Source organism: Ruditapes philippinarum, unplaced genomic scaffold (genome assembly GCF_026571515.1).
Source record: "Ruditapes philippinarum isolate M1 unplaced genomic scaffold, ASM2657151v2 ctg468_1_1_1_1, whole genome shotgun sequence".
NCBI classification, from domain to species: Eukaryota; Metazoa; Mollusca; class Bivalvia; order Venerida; family Veneridae; genus Ruditapes; species Ruditapes philippinarum.
Genome location: NW_026857880.1, coordinates 596,891 through 617,238, shown reverse-complemented (window position 1 = coordinate 617,238; position 20,348 = coordinate 596,891). Strand labels below are relative to the sequence as shown.

The 20,348-nt window shown below is 31.0% G+C and overlaps 2 protein-coding genes across 2 annotated transcripts; both read left to right on the top strand.

Moving 5' to 3' along the window:
• Window positions 1–9,525: 9,525 nt before the first annotated feature.
• LOC132751366 (fibropellin-1-like) lies at window positions 9,526–18,039 on the top strand. The gene is made up of 15 exons (XM_060741529.1): window positions 9,526–9,609; window positions 9,926–10,001; window positions 10,154–10,249; window positions 10,552–10,665; window positions 11,311–11,424; window positions 11,670–11,783; window positions 12,182–12,295; window positions 12,967–13,080; window positions 13,341–13,454; window positions 13,826–13,939; window positions 14,871–14,981; window positions 15,420–15,533; window positions 16,433–16,528; window positions 17,269–17,334; window positions 17,909–18,039. Exons 1-15 carry the CDS (start codon window positions 9,526–9,528, stop codon window positions 18,037–18,039), a joined length of 1,572 nt encoding a protein of 523 aa, XP_060597512.1.
• Window positions 18,040–18,349: 310 nt separating this feature from the next.
• LOC132751375 (CUB and sushi domain-containing protein 3-like) lies at window positions 18,350–19,828 on the top strand. Its single transcript, XM_060741538.1, has 2 exons — window positions 18,350–18,470; window positions 18,909–19,828. Exons 1-2 carry the CDS (start codon window positions 18,371–18,373, stop codon window positions 19,139–19,141), a joined length of 333 nt encoding a protein of 110 aa, XP_060597521.1. The 5' UTR covers window positions 18,350–18,370; the 3' UTR covers window positions 19,142–19,828.
• The last annotated feature ends 520 nt before the right edge of the window (window positions 19,829–20,348 follow it).

Below are 20,348 nucleotides of genomic sequence, written 5' to 3'. Positions count from 1 at the left end.
ATTTCCTTTTTTTATTCGAAAATAAAGGTTAACAACATTAAATTACTTTAAACCTTATGCAGTCATTGAAACTCAACTATAAGCTCTATTAATCACTAAACCAATATGGTTGTTTATTTTGAATAAAGTGGACATAGTTGTTTAGCTTGCACGCAGTCTGCGCATAAAACATCAAAATTAGTTAAAAATTTCTATTAAATTGAACTGCTTCAATAGATAAAAGATAAAAGAGTTGCAATGAAGACATCCCATTAATATTTTTATAAACCGTTCGAAATAGATGTTTTGTTATTTATATGATTAAATATAATCTACACTTTCAACAAAAGTCCTTATAATTTTCAAGTTTAATATCCGACAGAAAATCTAATAAACGAAAGGTAAACGACTGATCATTCACTGATTTAAAAGGATTTTAACCTTACTTTATTAGTGATTTTATTTTGCATATGAGCAACATCTGTTTATTTTTTTTTATGATAAACTTAAATCACCAAAGCGTTCAAAAAAACCAAGCAAAATACAAAGTCAGTATTGAAAGTCAATTTTTTTGAAAAGAAAAGTGTTCAGTATTGCTCAGTACTTGTACTTTTAAGTGATTGTGAAACGCGTTCACAGGACACAAACTTATCTATTTTTTAAATGACTTCATTTAGACTCAAACCCATGATTTCCGGCTTCAAAACATACGCATTAACCAAAAAACAGCATAACCCATAAAACAAATATGAGCCGCGCCATGGCAAAACCAACATAGTACGTTTGCAACCAGCATGGAGCCAGACCAGCCTGCTCATCCAAGCAGTCTGATCAGGATCCATGCTGTTCGCTATCAGCTTCTCTACTTGTAAAAAGGTTTGTAAGTGAACAGCATGGATCCTGATCAGACTGCGCGGATGCACATGCTGGTCTGGATCAATGCTGGTCGCAAACGTACAATATTGGTTTTGTCATGGCGCGGATCATATATTGGTAACCGAAGTATTATAGTAACATCATCAGGACATATAATATAACCATTGACATAAAGCATTGCAACTAGAAAAGGATACCAAAGGGAAAATGGCACACGGATAACAAGTAAAAGAGGGGAGTCACATTTAATTCAGAGCTTACATCTAACCGCAACATTTTTGTATCTTTATCTTGAAAATTAGTTTTACTGGAGAGGAATTGATATTAGTATTGTTTAACTTTTTTTTCCAATCCAGTCTGAATCACATTGTTGTGCAATGTTTGTAAATGTCATTTTATGTACAATTTATTAAATAAATAAAGTTTAAACTAAATTTCCTCCTCTGAATTCGGTTGATATCTTTAATGTTCATTTGATACAACATGTCTTGTTTTTGACGAAATATTTTAAAATGTGTTATTTAAGCATTATATTTTTTTTTGAAAATAAAGCACGTGTTTGTTTTGGGTCAATAACCATTTATTGATACGTTAATTAGGAAGTCTTCCAAGATGTAAATAACAATATCATCACATATGTTTTTTCTTCTTTTTTTTTCATTACCAGTAAAACTTAACAATTTAAACACGCTTGTGGCTGTCGGGTAACCTTTAAGAGTTGGGGCATCAGAATTTCAGCCACCGTTTTTCCCTGCGTGATCGTAAGAGGCGACTAAATGGGTTCGAATAACTGACGTCTATGCAATTATTAGCTCCAGCAAGTAAGGTGGTTTTTTTTACCCCGGTGATTTTTTCAGTGGTTAGCCATTATCATCTTTCATGTTTCGGCGCCATATGCCATGCATTATGTTGGTGCGCTGTAAAACCAAACCAAACAAATAATAATTAAAAGTATATAATATAAAAAAATAAAACAAACATGTATTTTAAACAATTGTCTTCCATCGATTCACACCATTTACATTTGATTGACGATATAACTTATATGTTTTATAGGTTATATGGCCTTTTGGTTCATGTGTATGTTTAACCCCTGAGATTATGTGTTTGAGTCTCAATAATGTCACGTCAAAAGAAATAGATAAATTCATGTTCAAAAACACTTAAAATTACAAGAACTGAACAGTACTAAACAATTTTCTGTTGTAAATGACTTTCAATATTGACTTTGTGTTTTGCTTGTACTTTTGAACGTTTTGGTGATTTAGATAAATCATGTATAAAAGATATTAAAACATATGTTACTCAAAGGCAATAATCACAAATAATGTAAGGTTAAAATCCTTTTAAATAGTTGAATCAACTGCCGGTTACAATTTGTTTAAATGATGTTCTGATAGATATTAAGCTTGAAAATTAAGGACTTTTGTAAATAGTGTAGATTATGTTTATAATAATTGTTAAGGTAGCACTCCACACTAAATTTCAAGTTTCTGCCGTCAATGTCCTACAAGCAATATGTCTGATAAATCTGATCCCAAACTATTTCACCGAGCATGCTGTTTAAAAGCAAGGTTTACAAACAATGGCGGCCTTGACATCTATAATTATCAGCATGTGATTTCTAACCATGTTTTCGAATTTGCCAATGATCATATTACATGTCACAAAAACAGATTTGATGCTGAAAATGCATTTGAAAGACAACCAGTCATTTAAATCCACAATAGTCACTATATCCATGAAATCCTCCCTGGCCATTCGTAGCTGTGGCTTCATTTAGTGTGGTGTGCTGCCTAAATAGGAACACATCTACTTAGAACTGTTCATAAACATATTGGTGTGATGTCCTCATATTATCTTTACCAACAATTAAATTTAATCATAAGTCCAAACCAATTGTGAGGTTTCATGCGCAGACTGTGTGCTAGCTAGTCAATCATGTCCACTTGATTCCAAATAAACAACATTAACAACCATATTGGTAAAATAATTGATAGAACTTAGTTGAATCCCAAGGACATGATAAGATGAAACGAGATTTAGGGTTGTTTAACTTTATTTTCGCATTAAAAAGGGGAAAACTAATTTGAATAAAATGGAGACATATGTTGTTTACGATAATAAAGCCTTGAGCTGATGGTGTAACTTTTTGTACTCCGCTTCTAAATGGCTTACTTTAGGCCGATATGTCCTGTGACACATTTAAACTCTCATAATTAAGTAGATATAGGTTGAGGAACTTTGCTGGCTATCAAACTTGGTCCCGATGGGTGGATTGTATTCTTATTCACATTTTGATGTTTTGTTTATGTTCCTTAGAAGAAATTAAATGATCTCATCTATTTTGGTCATTTTATCTTATTTTGTTTAAGAGGTGTGAGCCTTCAACCAGTTAGTTTCTGTTTCCTATTTAAGGTATAAGCTATATGAATGACAATGCTATTTAAACTTTACTATATAAAACTTCACAATACTCTTGACACAAATACCTAAAAAATTACTAATTTGTTTAATAAAATAGTGTAAAGTATAAGAAAAGAATGAACATTCTTCAGTTCTGCGTTAGACATATAATGCATTTAATCTATTTTTTTGTAAATATGGTCATATAAAGGTTTCTGCATTTTTTTCACTTTTGATCCTTAAGCTAGTTCTATCTTAATTATTTTATTTTTCATGAAAATATTGACTGACAAACAAACACAAGCCGTTACGTTGTTTTGATCTTCAATGAATATTATATTAGCATATTGCTCACCATGTGTTCAAAACCGGATAAAATGACAGAAATTTATTATAAAAAATACATAAATATACTTGCTTTGTATGAGTTTATGAAATGTTATAATTCAATTTCTTGATCAATACTGTTGTTCTGAAAGTTAAACGAAAACATGTACAACAAAACTTTCATACTAATTACCTTTGGACCAACTGCTCCTGAAAAACGTACCTTGACATAAGAAGCCTTAGAAGCCAAAAAAGTCATAATCTGTATTGGCACAAAATATTTCTGAAAGTCTTCGAGTGCCCAATAATCAGTCGCAAACCAACGAAATGTACTTCTGAGAGTTACCAGAAATATGTTATCAATCCATTCCTACCACAATCCTGGAAGTCTTCGAGGATGTCAGTCATAGGCGGAGACGCAAACCAGTGAAATAGATCTAGCAACAAAAACAACAATTTCAGAAGCAATTGTTTTATAAGAGGATGCCTATGGAGTAATGATGACGAATATTAACTCTGTATTTAGGAATGCCCTGCTACATTTTTCTGCCAGCTCGGCATTTCAGCAGAACAATTTTATACTTGAATTAAGAATGCCCTGCTAGTTTGCTCAGCCAGCTCAGTATTTAAGCAGGTCATTTTTGTACTCTGTTTAGGAATGTCATGCTAGATTGTTATCCAGCTGAGCATTTTTACACTATAATTTAAGAATGCCCTGCTAGATTGCCTAGCCAGCTGAGCATTTTAGCAGGACATTTTTACACTATATTTCAGAATGCTCTGCTGTATCGTCTAGCAAGCTGAGCATTTTCACACTATTTTTAATGATGCCCTGCTAGATTGCCTAGCCAGATGAGCATTTTAGCAGGGCATTTTTACACTATATTTCAGAATGCTCTGCTGTACTGTCTAGCCAGTTAAGCATTTTCACACTATTTTTAATGATGCCCTGCTAGATTGCCTAGCCAGATGAGCAATCCAGCAGAGCATTTTGACAATATATTTCAGAATAGCTCTGCTAGATTGTCTAGCCAGCTAAGAATATTTGCACACTATATTTAAGGATGCCCTGCTAGATTGCCTAGCCAACTGAGCAATCCAGCTGAGCATTTTCACATTATATTTCAGAATGCGCTGCTAGATTGCCTAGCAAACTAAGCAATCCATCAAAGCATTTTGACACTATATTTCAGAATACTCTTCTGAATTGCCTTGCCAGCTGAGCATTTTTCACACTAGACCGGAATTTGGGAATGCCCTGCTAGATTGCTGAGCCAGCTGCGCATTCCAACAGAGCATTTTTCACGCTATATTTAGGAATACCCTGCCCTGATAGATGAGTAAGCGAACAGAGCATTTTTTACTTATTTATAACTCTGAAATGCCCCGCTAGATTGCTGAGCCAGCTTAGCATCATAGCAGAGCATTTTACTCTATATTTAGGAATGTTCCGCTAGATTGCCTAGCCAGCTGTGCATTCCAACAGAGCATTTGACTCTATATTTAGGAATGCACCACTAAATTGCTTAGTCAGCTGAGCATTACAGAAGATCATTGATTTCCCTATATAAATGGTAATGCCTTTTTGCTTAGCTCATTGTTCACTGCTGAGAATTAATGACTTTTGTTAATAGTGTAGATTATGTTTATCATAATTAATAAGTAAGAACACATCTACTTCGAATTGTTCATAAACATATTGGTGTGATGTCTTCATTTTATCTTTAACAACAGTTAAATTTAATTATAAGTCCAAACCAAAGGTGAGGTTTTATGCGCAGACTGTGTGCTAGCTAGTCAATCATGTCCATTTGATTTAAAATAAACAAAATGAACGACCATATTGGTATAATAATAAACATGATAAGATGAAACGAGATTTAGCGTTGTTAAACTGTACATGTGTATTTTCGCATAAATAGAGAAAAACTAATTTGTATAAAATGGAAACATATGTTGTTTACGATAATAATGTCATTTACCTTTTAAATATCTAGTAAAAAAACTATCCCATTTTCATTCGTTTAACTTTAAGAATTTCCAAAAACGTTATTCGTATACCATAATCTACAAGAGGAAGAAAAAGAACCGGAAATAAAGGTTAGGTTGACTCCCGGTAGAGCTTGAACCCACAACTCTGCAAAATCTGTATCCTCACCGAAAATGATCATTCTTCAGTTCTGTATTAGGCATATAATACATTTAATCTCATTATTTGTATATATGGTGTGTAAATTCATAAATTTTACATATGTTATAGATAGTTTATAGGGAACGTCTTAAAATTTATATAGAGATTCATCCTTGATTCCTGCACTGTCATATAGAGCTTTTTGTCTTTAATTTACTTTTGATAAACGTCCTTAAACAAGTCCATTTTTTACTTTATTTTCAATAATTTTATATGAACATATTGAAAGACAAACAAGCACAAGCCGTTACACTGTTTTGATCTTCAATGAATATTACATTAGCATATCACCCACCACGTGGTGAAATAAATAAGTAAATATATTTGCTTTGTATGAGTTTATGAGATGTTATAATTTAATTTCTTGATCAATACTGTTGTTCTGAAAGTTAAACGAAAAATGTACATCAAAAGATTCCTACTAATTACCGTTGGACCAAATGCTCCTGAAAAACGAACCTTTTGACATGAATTGAATATTAAAATAAACATTTACCAATTGTGCTATACAAAAGTCCTTCAACAAACACTTTCATACGTATTGCTATCCATCTTATTACTTCAAGCCGTTAGTACATAGTTAATCATAGACTGTTTTTGATCAATGTTGTGTTTCTATAAAGAGAGAAAAAAACAGAACCCCTAAAGAATGCCCATCACGATATAATTGAAAATGTTGCAGGCTCGGTTTCATTGAGCCTGTTCATGGACGATAGTGGTAATTGCAAGCTACTGTCACCAACTCCTAGCACCGCTAAAGCAGAATTCAGCATTTAACATGAACTCGTAAAATTTTGAAGTTCAAAACATCCTTAAAAATGTTGTGATCGAATGGTCTAAGACATGCAATTCTAAAGTTGATAACCTTGTTATAAGCATCACAGCTTTATGTTTACCTTTACAATGCTTTGTATTTGAACCTTTTGGTTTTACTTGTTTCGTTTAAAATTAAGTTATTTAGCAAAGAAAAAAACAAACAACAACTACAAATCAACATACTATTGATTTAACACGATAGTAGAGTGACTTCAATAATTACAAGTATTTCACATATAAAAATCAACAGCTGTGTTCTTTATAAAATGTGTTTCTATTTCTATGTTAAAAACAAAATATTTGTCAAAATTTGATTGGACGATATAGTAATAACAAGGTTTGTCAAGACCTTGAAAATAAACGAATATAGAACCTATAATGAATGATTGTTAACACCTGTTTCAAAGTTTGCTTAATAAATACTGATGACTCTCTGGTGTTATTATCTTCTCTTCGCCTTGGCGGAACAAGGGGTAAGTCTTTACTTAACAGAAATTAAATTAATTAAATGGGATTTTTCATCAAGCTTTGGTATAGTGAATATTTTATATCATGTAGAGGATATTTGTTTGGACAAATTAAGGTAAGTAAGTTTCTTTTCAAAGTTATTTTTTTTGTTTAAATATTAATTTTATATTCAAAATAACATCTATTGTCTTAGTTTCGAAAAACTGACAACAGTTTATGTGATAGAGACAAAAGATTGTTCAAAGTCATTTCGATAACTTTGAGAAATTCTTGACAAAAAAGTTAAGATAAATCATGATAACAATAAATTGATAGATAAATATACACACATATAATGAGATGGTTTAACATGACTTTATAATATTTTTTGACGCAAATACAAACAATAAATATGTACCATTTTGTTTATATTGTTAAAACCGTATGTATTCTGTTGTTCAGGCATTAAAAATAAAAATCTGAATTAAAAAGTTTAAGAAAAGATAAACTTTAACTGACTATACTATTTTGATTAAAATTAATTTCTTTCATTAAACATAAAAAAAGAAAAAAAGATCGTTATAGATGGCATGCTTATATTATATATTTAAAAACTTCATATCTTATTTCAAAAATCTTGAAATTAAATAAAATGAAATGAAGTCAGAAAAAAGTGTTATATAATTATATTATAAGTTTTGACGTTGAATGTTTCATGACTTAGTACAATCGTGTACAATATTCTGAATGGTAACCATAGGGTATAAACACTATATGTGCATATTGTAAATCACACTTGAGTGTATCAAATATCACCTTGTTATTTGTTTTACAGAAACTTAAAATATAGATAAATTAATGAATGATAGAAGACATTGAAATTAAGAAGAAGAATAAGAAATATAAAAACGATGTGAAGTTTCTAGATAAATCTTACCTTCACATTATTATCAGTTATTTCTTACAGAGTGCAAAACCTTTAAACACATTTTGAATTCAAAGATATTACAAATTTATCAGTAAATATATTTTTCCTTCGCCTAAAATAAAACACAAGAAATATTAAAGACAAAATTTAAAGAACTGTCCTTTATAATGTGATAATTTTTTATCACGGGCGACGATAAACGTCGAGATTTAATTTTCGAATTTTGTAATGATTCGAATTTCTATCAAAGTGATTTGTTTCTAAACCGTCTTAAATTAAATCTGTTATACACGTGTTTTATATGGTCCGGTATATATAATATGAGACAATCGGTTATAATAAAACTTATATTAATAACGTATCAATGCTTAATTATATAGCATGTGAAACAAAAATATAGTCAACATACTAGCAAACTAACTAAAAAGAAGAAATAAATAATATGATTTTTAAAACACTTACAATACACACATGGGAATAAAAATTAAAAACTGATAGAATTTGCAGTGCTCATCAAAAAGTCTTAAAGACGACTAGACTAATTAAACAAACAGAACAAAATGAAACTTTAATTGATCTTATAAACGAATGATAAACAATTCTATTTAAAGTCTATAAAACACAATTCAGTTGCGAGATATAATGGTAATTGTATAAGTGAAATGCAAGAAGCTTGTGTCATCTAGTAGCATGGTGAATTTTGCATAATCGAAAGAATTTAAAAAACGAATAACATTGTTTTAAAGTATAAATCCTCTTGCATACAGACACTGTCTTTTTTCTTTTTACAGGCAGATAGTATTAAAGTATTAACGATTTCAAGTCTAGTTTGAAGGATGAAGGCACACCGCTCTTTCTCGTGGAAATTTTTAAATTTTCGCCATTAAAAAGCCCGCAACACGGTTTTTAAAATGTTTCCTGTTCGTCATTCTTTTCAATACTTTCATTATTAATTCTGCTTCAGATATGGTTTGATGTGAGGTAATGAAACCTTTATAACGTCTCTCAACACCGGATTAAGCACTATTCAATATTTAAATTACATAAACAAATGTAATAAATGACGACGAAATATTATAACATTGTAATGACATGCGAGGCTACATTTTACAACAGAGATATTGTATATAAAATGTTATTCTGGATTGGTCATTTTTTGTAGTTGATATTTGATTTAGTTATAATAAATTCAGAATAAACTAGGACATGGAAATATTGCTTGCGTTATGTTTACAAAAAAAGCCCAGTATATGAAAAAAGTAAAGTATTACAACAGATGCACTTTCTTTGAATAAAGAGAATGCTGAAAGCCAGGAAGAAAGCATCAAAGAAACAAATAAGCGTCAATGTAATGCTACGTTTGTGAGCGGTGTCGAATACCCATGTTTGATTGTGTAACTATACCCATTTTTGATACGTCGTGTCATGCTTTATAATGATGCTTTTATTTAATATTTTAAAATACCGCATTATTCATAGGATGTGTTCGAACTGTCATTTATCTTAGATTTATAAAAACATTAATTTTTTTAATTTCCAGATCAATTTATGCGTAATGGCGCTTTTTATATCAAAGGCAGACACGTCATTTCTATCGAAAGGGAAACCTTATGTAAAGAATTGCGACAGCAACGATGAGGTAATACTTAAACTGAAAAATAATTATCATTTCGTTTCATAAAAGCATTAGCAGTTGAAGTAGAAAATCAATTGCTTTAACTTGATGCTTATGATTTAGTATTTACAATTATCTTATTTTGAATTACAACTGTAGATACTTTTATGTTTTGACATTTAATTTTAACATTTTTTAATGATGCTTACAGTTTGACTTTTGTCTTCTTATTAAAAAAGTATAATTCACAAACTATTATAAAATATTGTTTGTTTTGATTTCTTTGTAATTGTAGTTATTATATTGCTGAGTTATTTGTTGTTCAATAAAAAAATTTCAGTGTCCAAACGGGACTGCTTGCCTGCTTCCAGGCGCTGTCAACGCAAATCCTTCAGCACAGAGAAAGTGCTATATGTGTAAGTTGATAAAATGTTCCATTTTTAAACATGTTTCAATCATTTTTTCTTATCAATTTCATTTAGACAACCAACTTTGAATAAACGCTTTTTGACTGCTGTTTATTATCATATGTGTTGTGTAGTATGCAAATGTGATTAATATTTTTCAGGCAACTGCACTGAGCAGTCCCAGTGTTACTTTAGCCACCATATGATGTTTTGCGATTGTTCGGGAAATGGCTTCACAGGAGTGAACTGTGAAATTAGTAAATAAAATCATTATCAATATACCTTTTAAAGAATTGAATTTCAACGTCTTTTAAATGTTCTTAGTGCTGTGCTTTTAACTTGCTTTTAAATTTTCGAAGTGTCACTTTTCACTCGTTTAATGCAAATTTACATACATTTTATCTGCAAATTCTATAAAGTGATATAAGAAATGCAATGCAATGCTATCTACGTTAAGGTGTTTAATACTATATCAAAATGAAACTATTAAGAATGTGTTGAAAAGATTCAACATTTAGTATGTGTTGATATGTTATAACATATTCTATCTGTATTACAGATATAGACGACTGTTGTCCAATGCAATGTTTGAACGGTGCAACATGTGTTGACGGAATAAATGAATACTCATGCATATGTGCTCCGGGATATAACGGCACAAATTGTGAAATTGGTAAGTAAATGTTTTACTTGTAACAACCGAAAATGGAGTTATAGCCAATGCTGTAAGACATCTGGAGAGTCATTGCCGTAGCTATGTTAGTCTACCTTATAGTTGATAACAGAATAGCCATTATCATAATAATTTATTGCGATCATTGAATTTGCCTATTATGACAAACATCATCCACTTTTGTCTATTTATCAATGTATTTTACATTAAATTAAGCTCATCTAATCGTTAAATAGCTTATATTGCTTAGTTTTACTAAGATAGAAATAATGAATTCTGCCGTCTTAAAAACTGGAAGAATAACACATTTCAAATATTATAAAAGATACAGAAATTAGAAGAAATATGGCATTATTGAAAAATGACACAAACATCAAAACTGATAAACGTTTCAGGCTTGATTTGAATGAGTCTTGACGGTAGATGGAAGAGCAAGCTACCATCCATGGTTACTCCATAGCACCAGCTCATTGGTTCAATTTACAATGGTATTTTATTTTTAATTAAGAAATGACCACACGGCGGTTATCAGTGACGATTCCATGAAAAGCGGCGTATGGTCCACATGCCAAATAACGCTTGTGTCCTAAACGAAAAATTTTGTAAACCTGATATCAAAATTGTGTATAACTTTTGCTGTTTTAGATATAGATGAATGCATGAATGGTCCATGTTTGAATGGTGGAACATGTAACGATGGTGTAAACGAATATACGTGCACTTGTGCCCCAGGATTTACTGGAAACGATTGTGAAATAAGTAAGTTGACATTTTACCTTATATTTTGTTAATCTGAGTTCACGAATGGTCTTAAGTGTATTTAGTTTTAGTTAGTTTTGGACGAATGATGAAAAAGTGTCAAATGAAAATTAAATTATATTTTTAATTTGTTGGTTTGATGTTGAACTTTAAAATAATCAATTGTTTTGTAATTTACATAACTTGTGGGAAAACAAAAGAAAATGATGTTGTCTACATTGATTTTATTATCCATGCAATTATAGACATAGATGATTGTTCCACTGGCCCATGTTTAAATGGTGCCACATGTAATGATGGAATAGATGGATATACTTGTACATGTGCTCCTGGTTATACTGGTTACCACTGTGGCATAGGTCAGTTGTGCTTTTGTTTGTTTTTTTAGAATAAATCAATTATTGAGCTAGACGAAAATTTATAAGTAAAGCGTATTTGTAGGAAGTGGTAGTTGCTTTAGAGAGCCCGGTTCGATGAAATAATAAATTGTCTTTTAATTAATTAATTGATATGACAAAAAAGACACTGTGCTTGTAATCTTGTTCATTTACCAAATATCTACCAAATATTTTACAGCCAACGATACAGGTAAAGAACTGACAGAGTCCGTTGTCATAGAAGACATACTTGATTTTAAGTTTATTTTCCAAAAGTATATGGTCTTATATCGCATATTTCGAATTGCACATTTGAGGTTATTTGTTTATCGGTTTGTATGAAGTATTTTGATTGTTTAGTCTATTATTACCCTAAACAGATATTGTTGAATGCTACCCAATGCCCTGTTTAAATGGCGCCACATGCAATGATGGTATAGATACGTTCTCGTGCACGTGTGCTCCTGGTTACACAGGCACCACTTGTGAGATAGGTGAGAAACGTTTTGGTCATTACATTTATAGATTTTTGCTGACATTTGAAGGATTTTCCTTCAAAGACTCTACCGTGAGATAACGCAGAACACTACTCTGTTGTCATGAAAAGAAAAAATATAGATTAACTGTGACACGAACAAATATTGTAAAGTGTATAAATCTATATATCTGCTACAAAAATATTTTCTGAATTTTGAAAACGAGTACTTTCAAATTGCTTCTACGAGAAAGCTATGGTGAAACATGTATATTGCCTTTTAACAAATGGCGCAACCACGAATTCAACGCTAAATGGTAAAAACCATATATTCAAATGCTAAAAATAGCGGCAAAATATTTTGTTGTGGAACATTTAAAAAAAATATAGTATTCTTGAATGTTAAATTACAGAACACTCTTTGTTATATTTTTTTTGAGAATCGACGGTAGATGTAAGAACAAGCTACCATCCATGGAATGTCATTAGCACCTGCTCATTGTTTCAATTTATAATAGTATTTTATTTTAAATCAAGAAACATCAGCAGATATTATCACACGGCGGTTATCAGTGACGCTCCCATGAAAAGCGGCGTATGGTACACATGCCAAATTACGCTTGTGTCTTAAACGAAAAAAAAAAAATGAAAACCTGATATCAAAATTGTATATAACTTTTGCTGTTTAAGATATTGATGAATGCATGAATGGTCCATGTTTGAATGGTGGAACATGTAACGATGGTGTAAACGAATATACGTGCACTTGTACCCCAGGATTTACTGGAAACGATTGTGAAACAAGTAAGTTGATGTATTACCATAAAATTAGGTAAAGATTTTGTTCATATCAGTTCACGAACGGTCTTATGTGTATTTAGTTTTCAGTTAGTTTTGGATGAATAATGAAAAAAATGTTAAATGAAAATTAAATTATATTTTTAATTTGTTGGTTTGATGTTGACCTCCATAATAATCAATTTATATGTAATTTACAAAAAAATGTGGGAAAACAAAAGGAAATGATGTTGCCTACTATAATTTCATTTTCCATGCAATTATAGACATAGATGATTGTTCCACAAACCCATGTTTAAATGGCGCTACATGCAATGATGGAATAGATGGATATACTTGTACATGTGCTCCTGGCTATACTGGTTACCACTGTGGCATAGGTCAGTTGTACTTATGTTTGTTTTTCTGGAATAAACCAATTTTCGAGCTACACGAAAAATTACAAGTAAAGCGTATTTGTAGAAAGTGCTTTAGAGAGCCCGGTTCGATGAAATTATAAATTGCCTTTTTAATTGATTGATATGACAAAAATATTGTGCTTGTGAGCTTGTTCAGTTACCAAATGTCACGAAATATTTTTGTGGTACAGAAGTGACAGTTTCCGTTGTCATAGAAGACATACTGGATTTTAAGTTTTTTTTCCAAGTATATGATCTTATAGCGCATATTTCGAATGGCACATTTGATGTTATTTGTTTATGATATTTGTATGAGGTATTTTGATTGTTTTTTCTATGTTTACCTGAAACAGATATTTTTGAATGCTACTCAATGCCCTGTTTAAACGGCGCCACATGCAATGACGGGATAAATACGTACTCGTGCACGTGTGCTCCTGGCTACACAGGCACCGATTGTGAGATAGGTGAGAAACGTTTTGGTCATTACATTTATAGATATTCGCTTACATTTGAAGGATTTTCCTTCAAAGACTCTACCTTGAGATGACGCAAATTATATACATGTATATATATATAACTTTTGCTGTTTTAGATATTGATTTTTTAGATATATATATATATATATATATATATATATATATATATATATATATATATAAGTAAAATCTCTAACTTGCCGTATATAAGCAAAAAACGCTATTTAAAATTTGCCGTAGCTTTCGGCCTTGCGGCCTTCTTCAGCAGCATTTATTTCACATACCATGTGAAATAAATGCTGCTGAAGAAGGCCGCAAGGCCGAAAGCTACGGCAAATTTAAATAGCGTTTTTGCTTATATATATATATATATATATATATATATATATATATATATATATATATATATATATATATATAGCAAAAAGTATATATATATATATAATAATATATTTCATTAGATATAGCTATAATCTAGGTAGTTAACATATCACCCAATCAATCAATCAATCAATCAATCAGTCAGTCAGTCAATAAAAACCATTGATCAATCAATCCATCGAGTAATGTTTATTTTTGCGCAAATTACATACATCATGTTATGTTCACATTTCGTAAATAACTTCTTGCGAAATTTTCATGTATTGAAGTCTTAAAGGAATACCAGTTTCTTGTAATACCCAACGCTACAAGAAAATTTAGCATTTATATTTCACATAAACAAAAAAATACATCTAGACAAATATAATGTTGCGATATCGACGAGAGTTTCTCATATAAGATGCAGGAACTTGTTTCGGAACCGAGGTAAAATAAATATGTTTCAATTTGTGTATTTGTAAGACTTTTCTCTTTACGAAAAAAAAAAAAAAAAACGTTTTTGAGTGGATGATATATTTGTTTCATTTACTCCATACAGATATCAATGAATGCATCCCAAATCAATGTGTTAATGGCTTATGCACTGATGGAATAAATCAATACACATGCACATGTGATCCCGGATACACTGGCATTAATTGCGAAACAGGTTTTTTCCGCATATATATTCTGTCTTATGAATAAGTGGCCGATGGCCATTATTATAAGATCACCCGACTAATAGGCCTAGTTCTTAACAGTCAAACAGTTGATTAATTTATTAATTCATTCATCCATCAATTCGGCAATAAGTCAGTCAAGACATATGTTTGGCCGGCAATGCTATCCGCTGTTCATGTTGTTTTTTTCCAGACTGTATTAGGTACCACCCCATTTCAGTATTGTTACTATAATAAAAAGATATATTTATCATTTAATAAGTCTTTGCATGAGGAATATTAAATATCTTTTAAATGACTTTTAAGATTAATGATTTCTACAAAATACAATAAATATGAATTTATTTCATACCGACACAGCTTGACTTAAAATGAATGTTCCAAATAGTATGGTTTTAAAGGTTAGATTCTATTTACATGAATTACAGAAATCAACGAATGTATGTCTCAACCGTGTTTAAATTCTGGGACTTGTAATGACCTTGTTAATGGATTCACGTGTACATGCCCACAGGGATACACTGGTATCGTGTGCGAAGTCGGTAAGTTTCAACTTATTTGGAATAGCTTAAAGGAGCTCCACTATGGTAAAAATCCAAAAACATGAAATATCCCAAAGATACTTAAAACAGTAAAATTTCCGAAAGATTCCCAAAGTGTCATTATGCCCATCAAAGAGTATATAATGAGTGGACAGGTGAAAATCAAATTTAGATTTAATTATATTTTGACATAATGTCTTTTAATATCATAATTCACTTTGCATGAACGATACTCACATTGCCTAAGGAAGGTTTTCTTGAAATCCATCGGAATTTACCTGTAACATTTTTTAAAAGAGTGGAGCAGTCTGTAGGCAGATTATATTTTACGCAATATTTTACAATATCAACTGTTTGTGGATTTTTGCACAATTTTAATCTGGTTTGAGTGAAAAGTGTTGCAACTGTTGTGGTCATTTTTCACAATGAAAATAACTATTCCTGTAAAACGGAATTAGAGAACGATCTGAAATTTTGCACACAAGTCATCTGTTCAGACCTACATCAAATGGTACACAAACCTCGAGAAAATGTGTCCAGCTTTTGTATGTCAGAAAACCTCAATGGAGTCCCTTTAACAAAGGTTTGAACCCAGATAAGCTTTTGTAAAACTTAAAATGTATCATTAAATAATGATTGTTTATATCACTTTCTACGCACGTCATTCTTATTTTATGTAAAATTAGCTTAAGCTGTATTTTTGAAACGAGTTCACGACATTGATTTGATTTGTACTTGATTGACGTCAGAATCTGAAGAAAAAAATGAAAAGAGTTGAATATATATACATGTTAATTAAATGTTGCTTTATCATATGCTTAAGTATGATACATCTAAGAATCTCTGTACCCCAGGCACTTATGAGTCAATATGAAAAATTCAATTTATTTCTACTTTAGATATACTAAATGACTGCAATCCATGCTTTAATGGCGGAACAGTTGACTATAACTGCACGTGTGCCCCTGGCTACACTGGATCCAATTGTGAGATAGGTAGGCGTTTCCTTTGTTTAAAAATGCAGTAACTTTAGAAAACCGATTGTTTGTCATTGTCACAATAGCTTTTTTTTCAATTATTTATGGATAAATTATAATCCGTTCATAAACATTATATCCATATAATGAGAATTGTATCAAATTATGTATACATTTTACAGACACAATCAGTGTAGATTTTTCCCTTTAAACTAAGTTAATGATGATTTCTAACCCTTTTAAACATGCAAAGCTATGGTTTAGCCATGGATAAGATTATTTACATCCATTCTCATTGGTGAATTATTTAGAAATAGAGATTTGGACTTTACCTCCTCAAAGATGATGAGCTGTGTAAATGTCTTTGACCTATGTATTGGCATCTAGTATAACCGTTTTAACATTTCTTAAAATTGCTCGGACTCACTCGACAGTGAATTTATTTTTGCCATTGATTTTATAAAATTGCATAGCGTTTTGTTATCGTTTTGGTCCTTTTAAAGCTTATTCTTGTTTTCCTTTTTTTTTAAGCTTTCACCATTCTTAAATGGCATAACACAAAATAGTTTAACGCATATGCACACACAATGGAGATTATATTATCTAAGCAGATACTAGCATATTAGGGTGAAAAAATACACCTGAAATTTATTAAAAATAAATAGTCAGGAAATGTTAATTTAGCGGAAAACTATTATCAAGGTTCATAGTAAATTTGCAAATAAACAATACCGATCTTAGTTTTTTTGTTTCCATAGATTGTGTTAATCAGCCTACCTCATATTTGTGTTGTAATCCCGGATATGTTGATGCAGATTTTCCACGTGAGTACTGTTAAAAGTTTTACTTAAATAATCAATAATTACCTTGCCATAACAAATGATTCAGGAAATATGTTTGTTTCAATGTAGAACTTCTTTTATTATCAATAAAAAGTTTGCTGTTAAACTCACCTTTCAATCGCTTTTAAAACAAATCCAAGTTTTGCATTACATTTGTACATGACGCCCATGATGCATGAATACTTGTAAGTTGAAAATTTATTTCCAACAATAGTAGGAAATTGCTCTTCCTATTTATAAATTTTCAATGAAATAAGACAAAGTACATACTTAGGTGCATTGCTGAATTACTTGATGTTGTAACATTTGAATATTGACACACTATACCTGTATATTTCTTGACATGTTACAATATGTTTGATAAATATGTTCTAATGTGTTTCACTACGTCACAATATTTAACATCATACACTGTATATATATATTATGATATTAACAAACAATAATATGCCACAATAACTTAATTTGTCACATTTTGTTCTAAGGTGTCTCAATATTGAAATGTGTCACAATAAGTTACAGTCAATGCCATTAATTCTTATATAATTACTTTTAGTTCAGCCATATACATGTATAGTACTAGGATGTCAAAGTGCAAGTCAATGTACATGTACACCAGGATACACTGGGCCTTTTTGCAAAAGTAAGTTAAATATAACTTTGTTCATGATAACCAACCTTGGATGATTTTATTGCTGTTTTTCTTGTCTTTGATTATTGGTACAAACTAAACAAAAAACTATGAAAATCAAACAACAGAAACTGCAGAGTACGATACGGTAGTCGAGGATTGATCTAAATATTCGAATAACTCAAATTGGAATTTTATCATTTTTACGAGGACCAAGAAGATGAATGTTTTAGTTCAAACAAACATCGTTCCCAATAAACTCAGAAAGATAAAATAATGTACAATGATGTAATTAAACCAAATGTTTTAACGAAAACGCCCACTCTGCGTTTATGCACCTATATTTCACGTCCCCGGGCTCCCATTCGTTATTTTCAAAATCTAAATATGAGATGGAAAATCATTGCTCCACCAGGCAAGAGGGTCAAATTCTGGATCAACGACTTTTCTATCGATGAAGGATTCGATTTCTTCTACGTTCACGATGGTGAGAATTCAACTTTATTAAGCTTATTTAAAAATGGATCAAACTGTATGGTCTAATAAAGTTCTCCAATTCGTAATGTAAAAATATTCTTTATCTAAATGCTCGCGTATTTTTTTTATTATTACTAAATATATATGTTTCACAAATATGCCTAAAATATAACATTTAGATAGCCTGATATATTTCACATCTAAATGATCACACATGCATGTAATATTACAGTGATAATTACTAGGTAGTTTAGTTAAATGAGTTGGGGTATTTTGTTATTTTATGTTATGTTACATGTTTTTTGCAATAATTGAATCGGCCACATGTTTTTAAAACGTGTATGCAAAGAATCACATAATTGCCTCTTAAACTACAAAACAAGTGTATTTTTCATGGCAGCTTAACTTAATACATGAATTCAATTCCATCATGTTTTTACCTTTGCAGGTGATTGCTATGGCTCTCCTTCTACCTGCTCCAACCTGGGAACATATACTGGAAACACCATTGACTTCTTCTACCACGAATACGCTCATACCTATTTTAACTACCGTGCAGATCTTGATGCAACTTTGTCAGCACCTTTCATAACTTCCTCGGAAATTGCCACACTTACTTTCACTACCGAGGGAATCATCGCAGGCTTCGGATTTAGAATTGTTTACATGTATATAGATTAACCGTTTTGCTTTTCTTTGCTGAAAATGTTATTTGACTTATAATATCCAATTTTATCAAAAAGAAGATATTATAACTGTAAATCAACTTCCTTGGTACCTAACAAGATTCAAAGGTACCATGTATCTGGTTAGGTACCAATCGTTTTGCAAATGGAATTGTTATTGTGTATCATTTTACATATCAAATATAATATTTGAGATTTGGGTAGCATTTTTAAAGGTCACCTTTCATTTCTTGGATCTTGATTTAAATTGTATGTTCTTGTATCTATTATTTGTAAAATTTGGGTTGTTTTATCTTATAGTCTTTTTCATATTATGTGGGGTTTGTATAGTTTTAGTCAGTACCACACACTGTTTTAGTGAACGAGAATATGCCCTTTTGTGTCTTCCATTGTGAACATATGTATGGTTTATCAAAGTTTGATTGTAAATCGCTATTAATATCATTGGTGTGAGACCTTTTATTCATTTAATAAGATATCGATGTTTTGTCAAGGGGCACATATCAAATACTTCTGAATCGAGACATTTTGATCAAATATAATGCATATTACAAATTCAATTGACTTCCACCCTGGGTATTCCAATAACATATGTGTATAATATATGGGAAAAAAAGACAATAAATTAAAAAAAAAATACAAAAAAAAAAATAAATAAAAACTTGTTCTTTTATTTTGTGGATTGTTTTGAGGTAATAAAGGTATTTCTTTGATTTAGTGTTGCTTTGTTGATTCATTTCATCATCAACACCCATTGTAGCAAAATAAACAGACGAGATGCTATTAAATCAAGCTACCGATCCATTTTATTTTACAGTGTCTACTCGTTGAAATCAAAACCAAGTAATACGTGATATTTGAAGAAAAAAAACAACTTTTGTCTTACCTGAAAACAGTTATTTAATCTTTTTATCTTCATTATCAATTTTCAGAAACATGTTCTGTGCCTTATTCAGAGATTTACATTGACACTGTTCAATAAAAAAAAGAAATAATGGCTTCTATGCAATTGAAACCAAAAGGCAAGGACTAACATGTTCTAGACTTATTATGGTCAAGCATCGAAATCACCCGAACATCCCTTTGTTGGCTGTAAGCTCCTCTCCTACTTCTAAAGGAAAGCGATCGCAAACAAATGTGGCAGTAAAAATGTATATTTCTAAGGTTTTCACTCCAAGTACATTTGAAGCAATACTGGGCCA

Bases quoted from the DNA above. Each gene is read 5' to 3' on its own strand.
- LOC132751366 (XM_060741529.1), top strand. From the start codon at position 9,526: ATGGCGCTTTTTATATCAAAGGCAGACACGTCATTTCTATCGAAAGGG. The intron at 10,250-10,551 runs GTAAATAAAATC...TCTGTATTACAG, and splicing joins AGGAGTGAACTGTGAAATTA to ATATAGACGACTGTTGTCCA. The intron at 14,982-15,419 runs GTTTTTTCCGCA...CATGAATTACAG, and splicing joins TGGCATTAATTGCGAAACAG to AAATCAACGAATGTATGTCT.
- LOC132751375 (XM_060741538.1), top strand. From the start codon at position 18,371: ATGAGATGGAAAATCATTGCTCCACCAGGCAAGAGGGTCAAATTCTGG. The intron at 18,471-18,908 runs GTGAGAATTCAA...TTACCTTTGCAG, and splicing joins TTTCTTCTACGTTCACGATG to GTGATTGCTATGGCTCTCCT.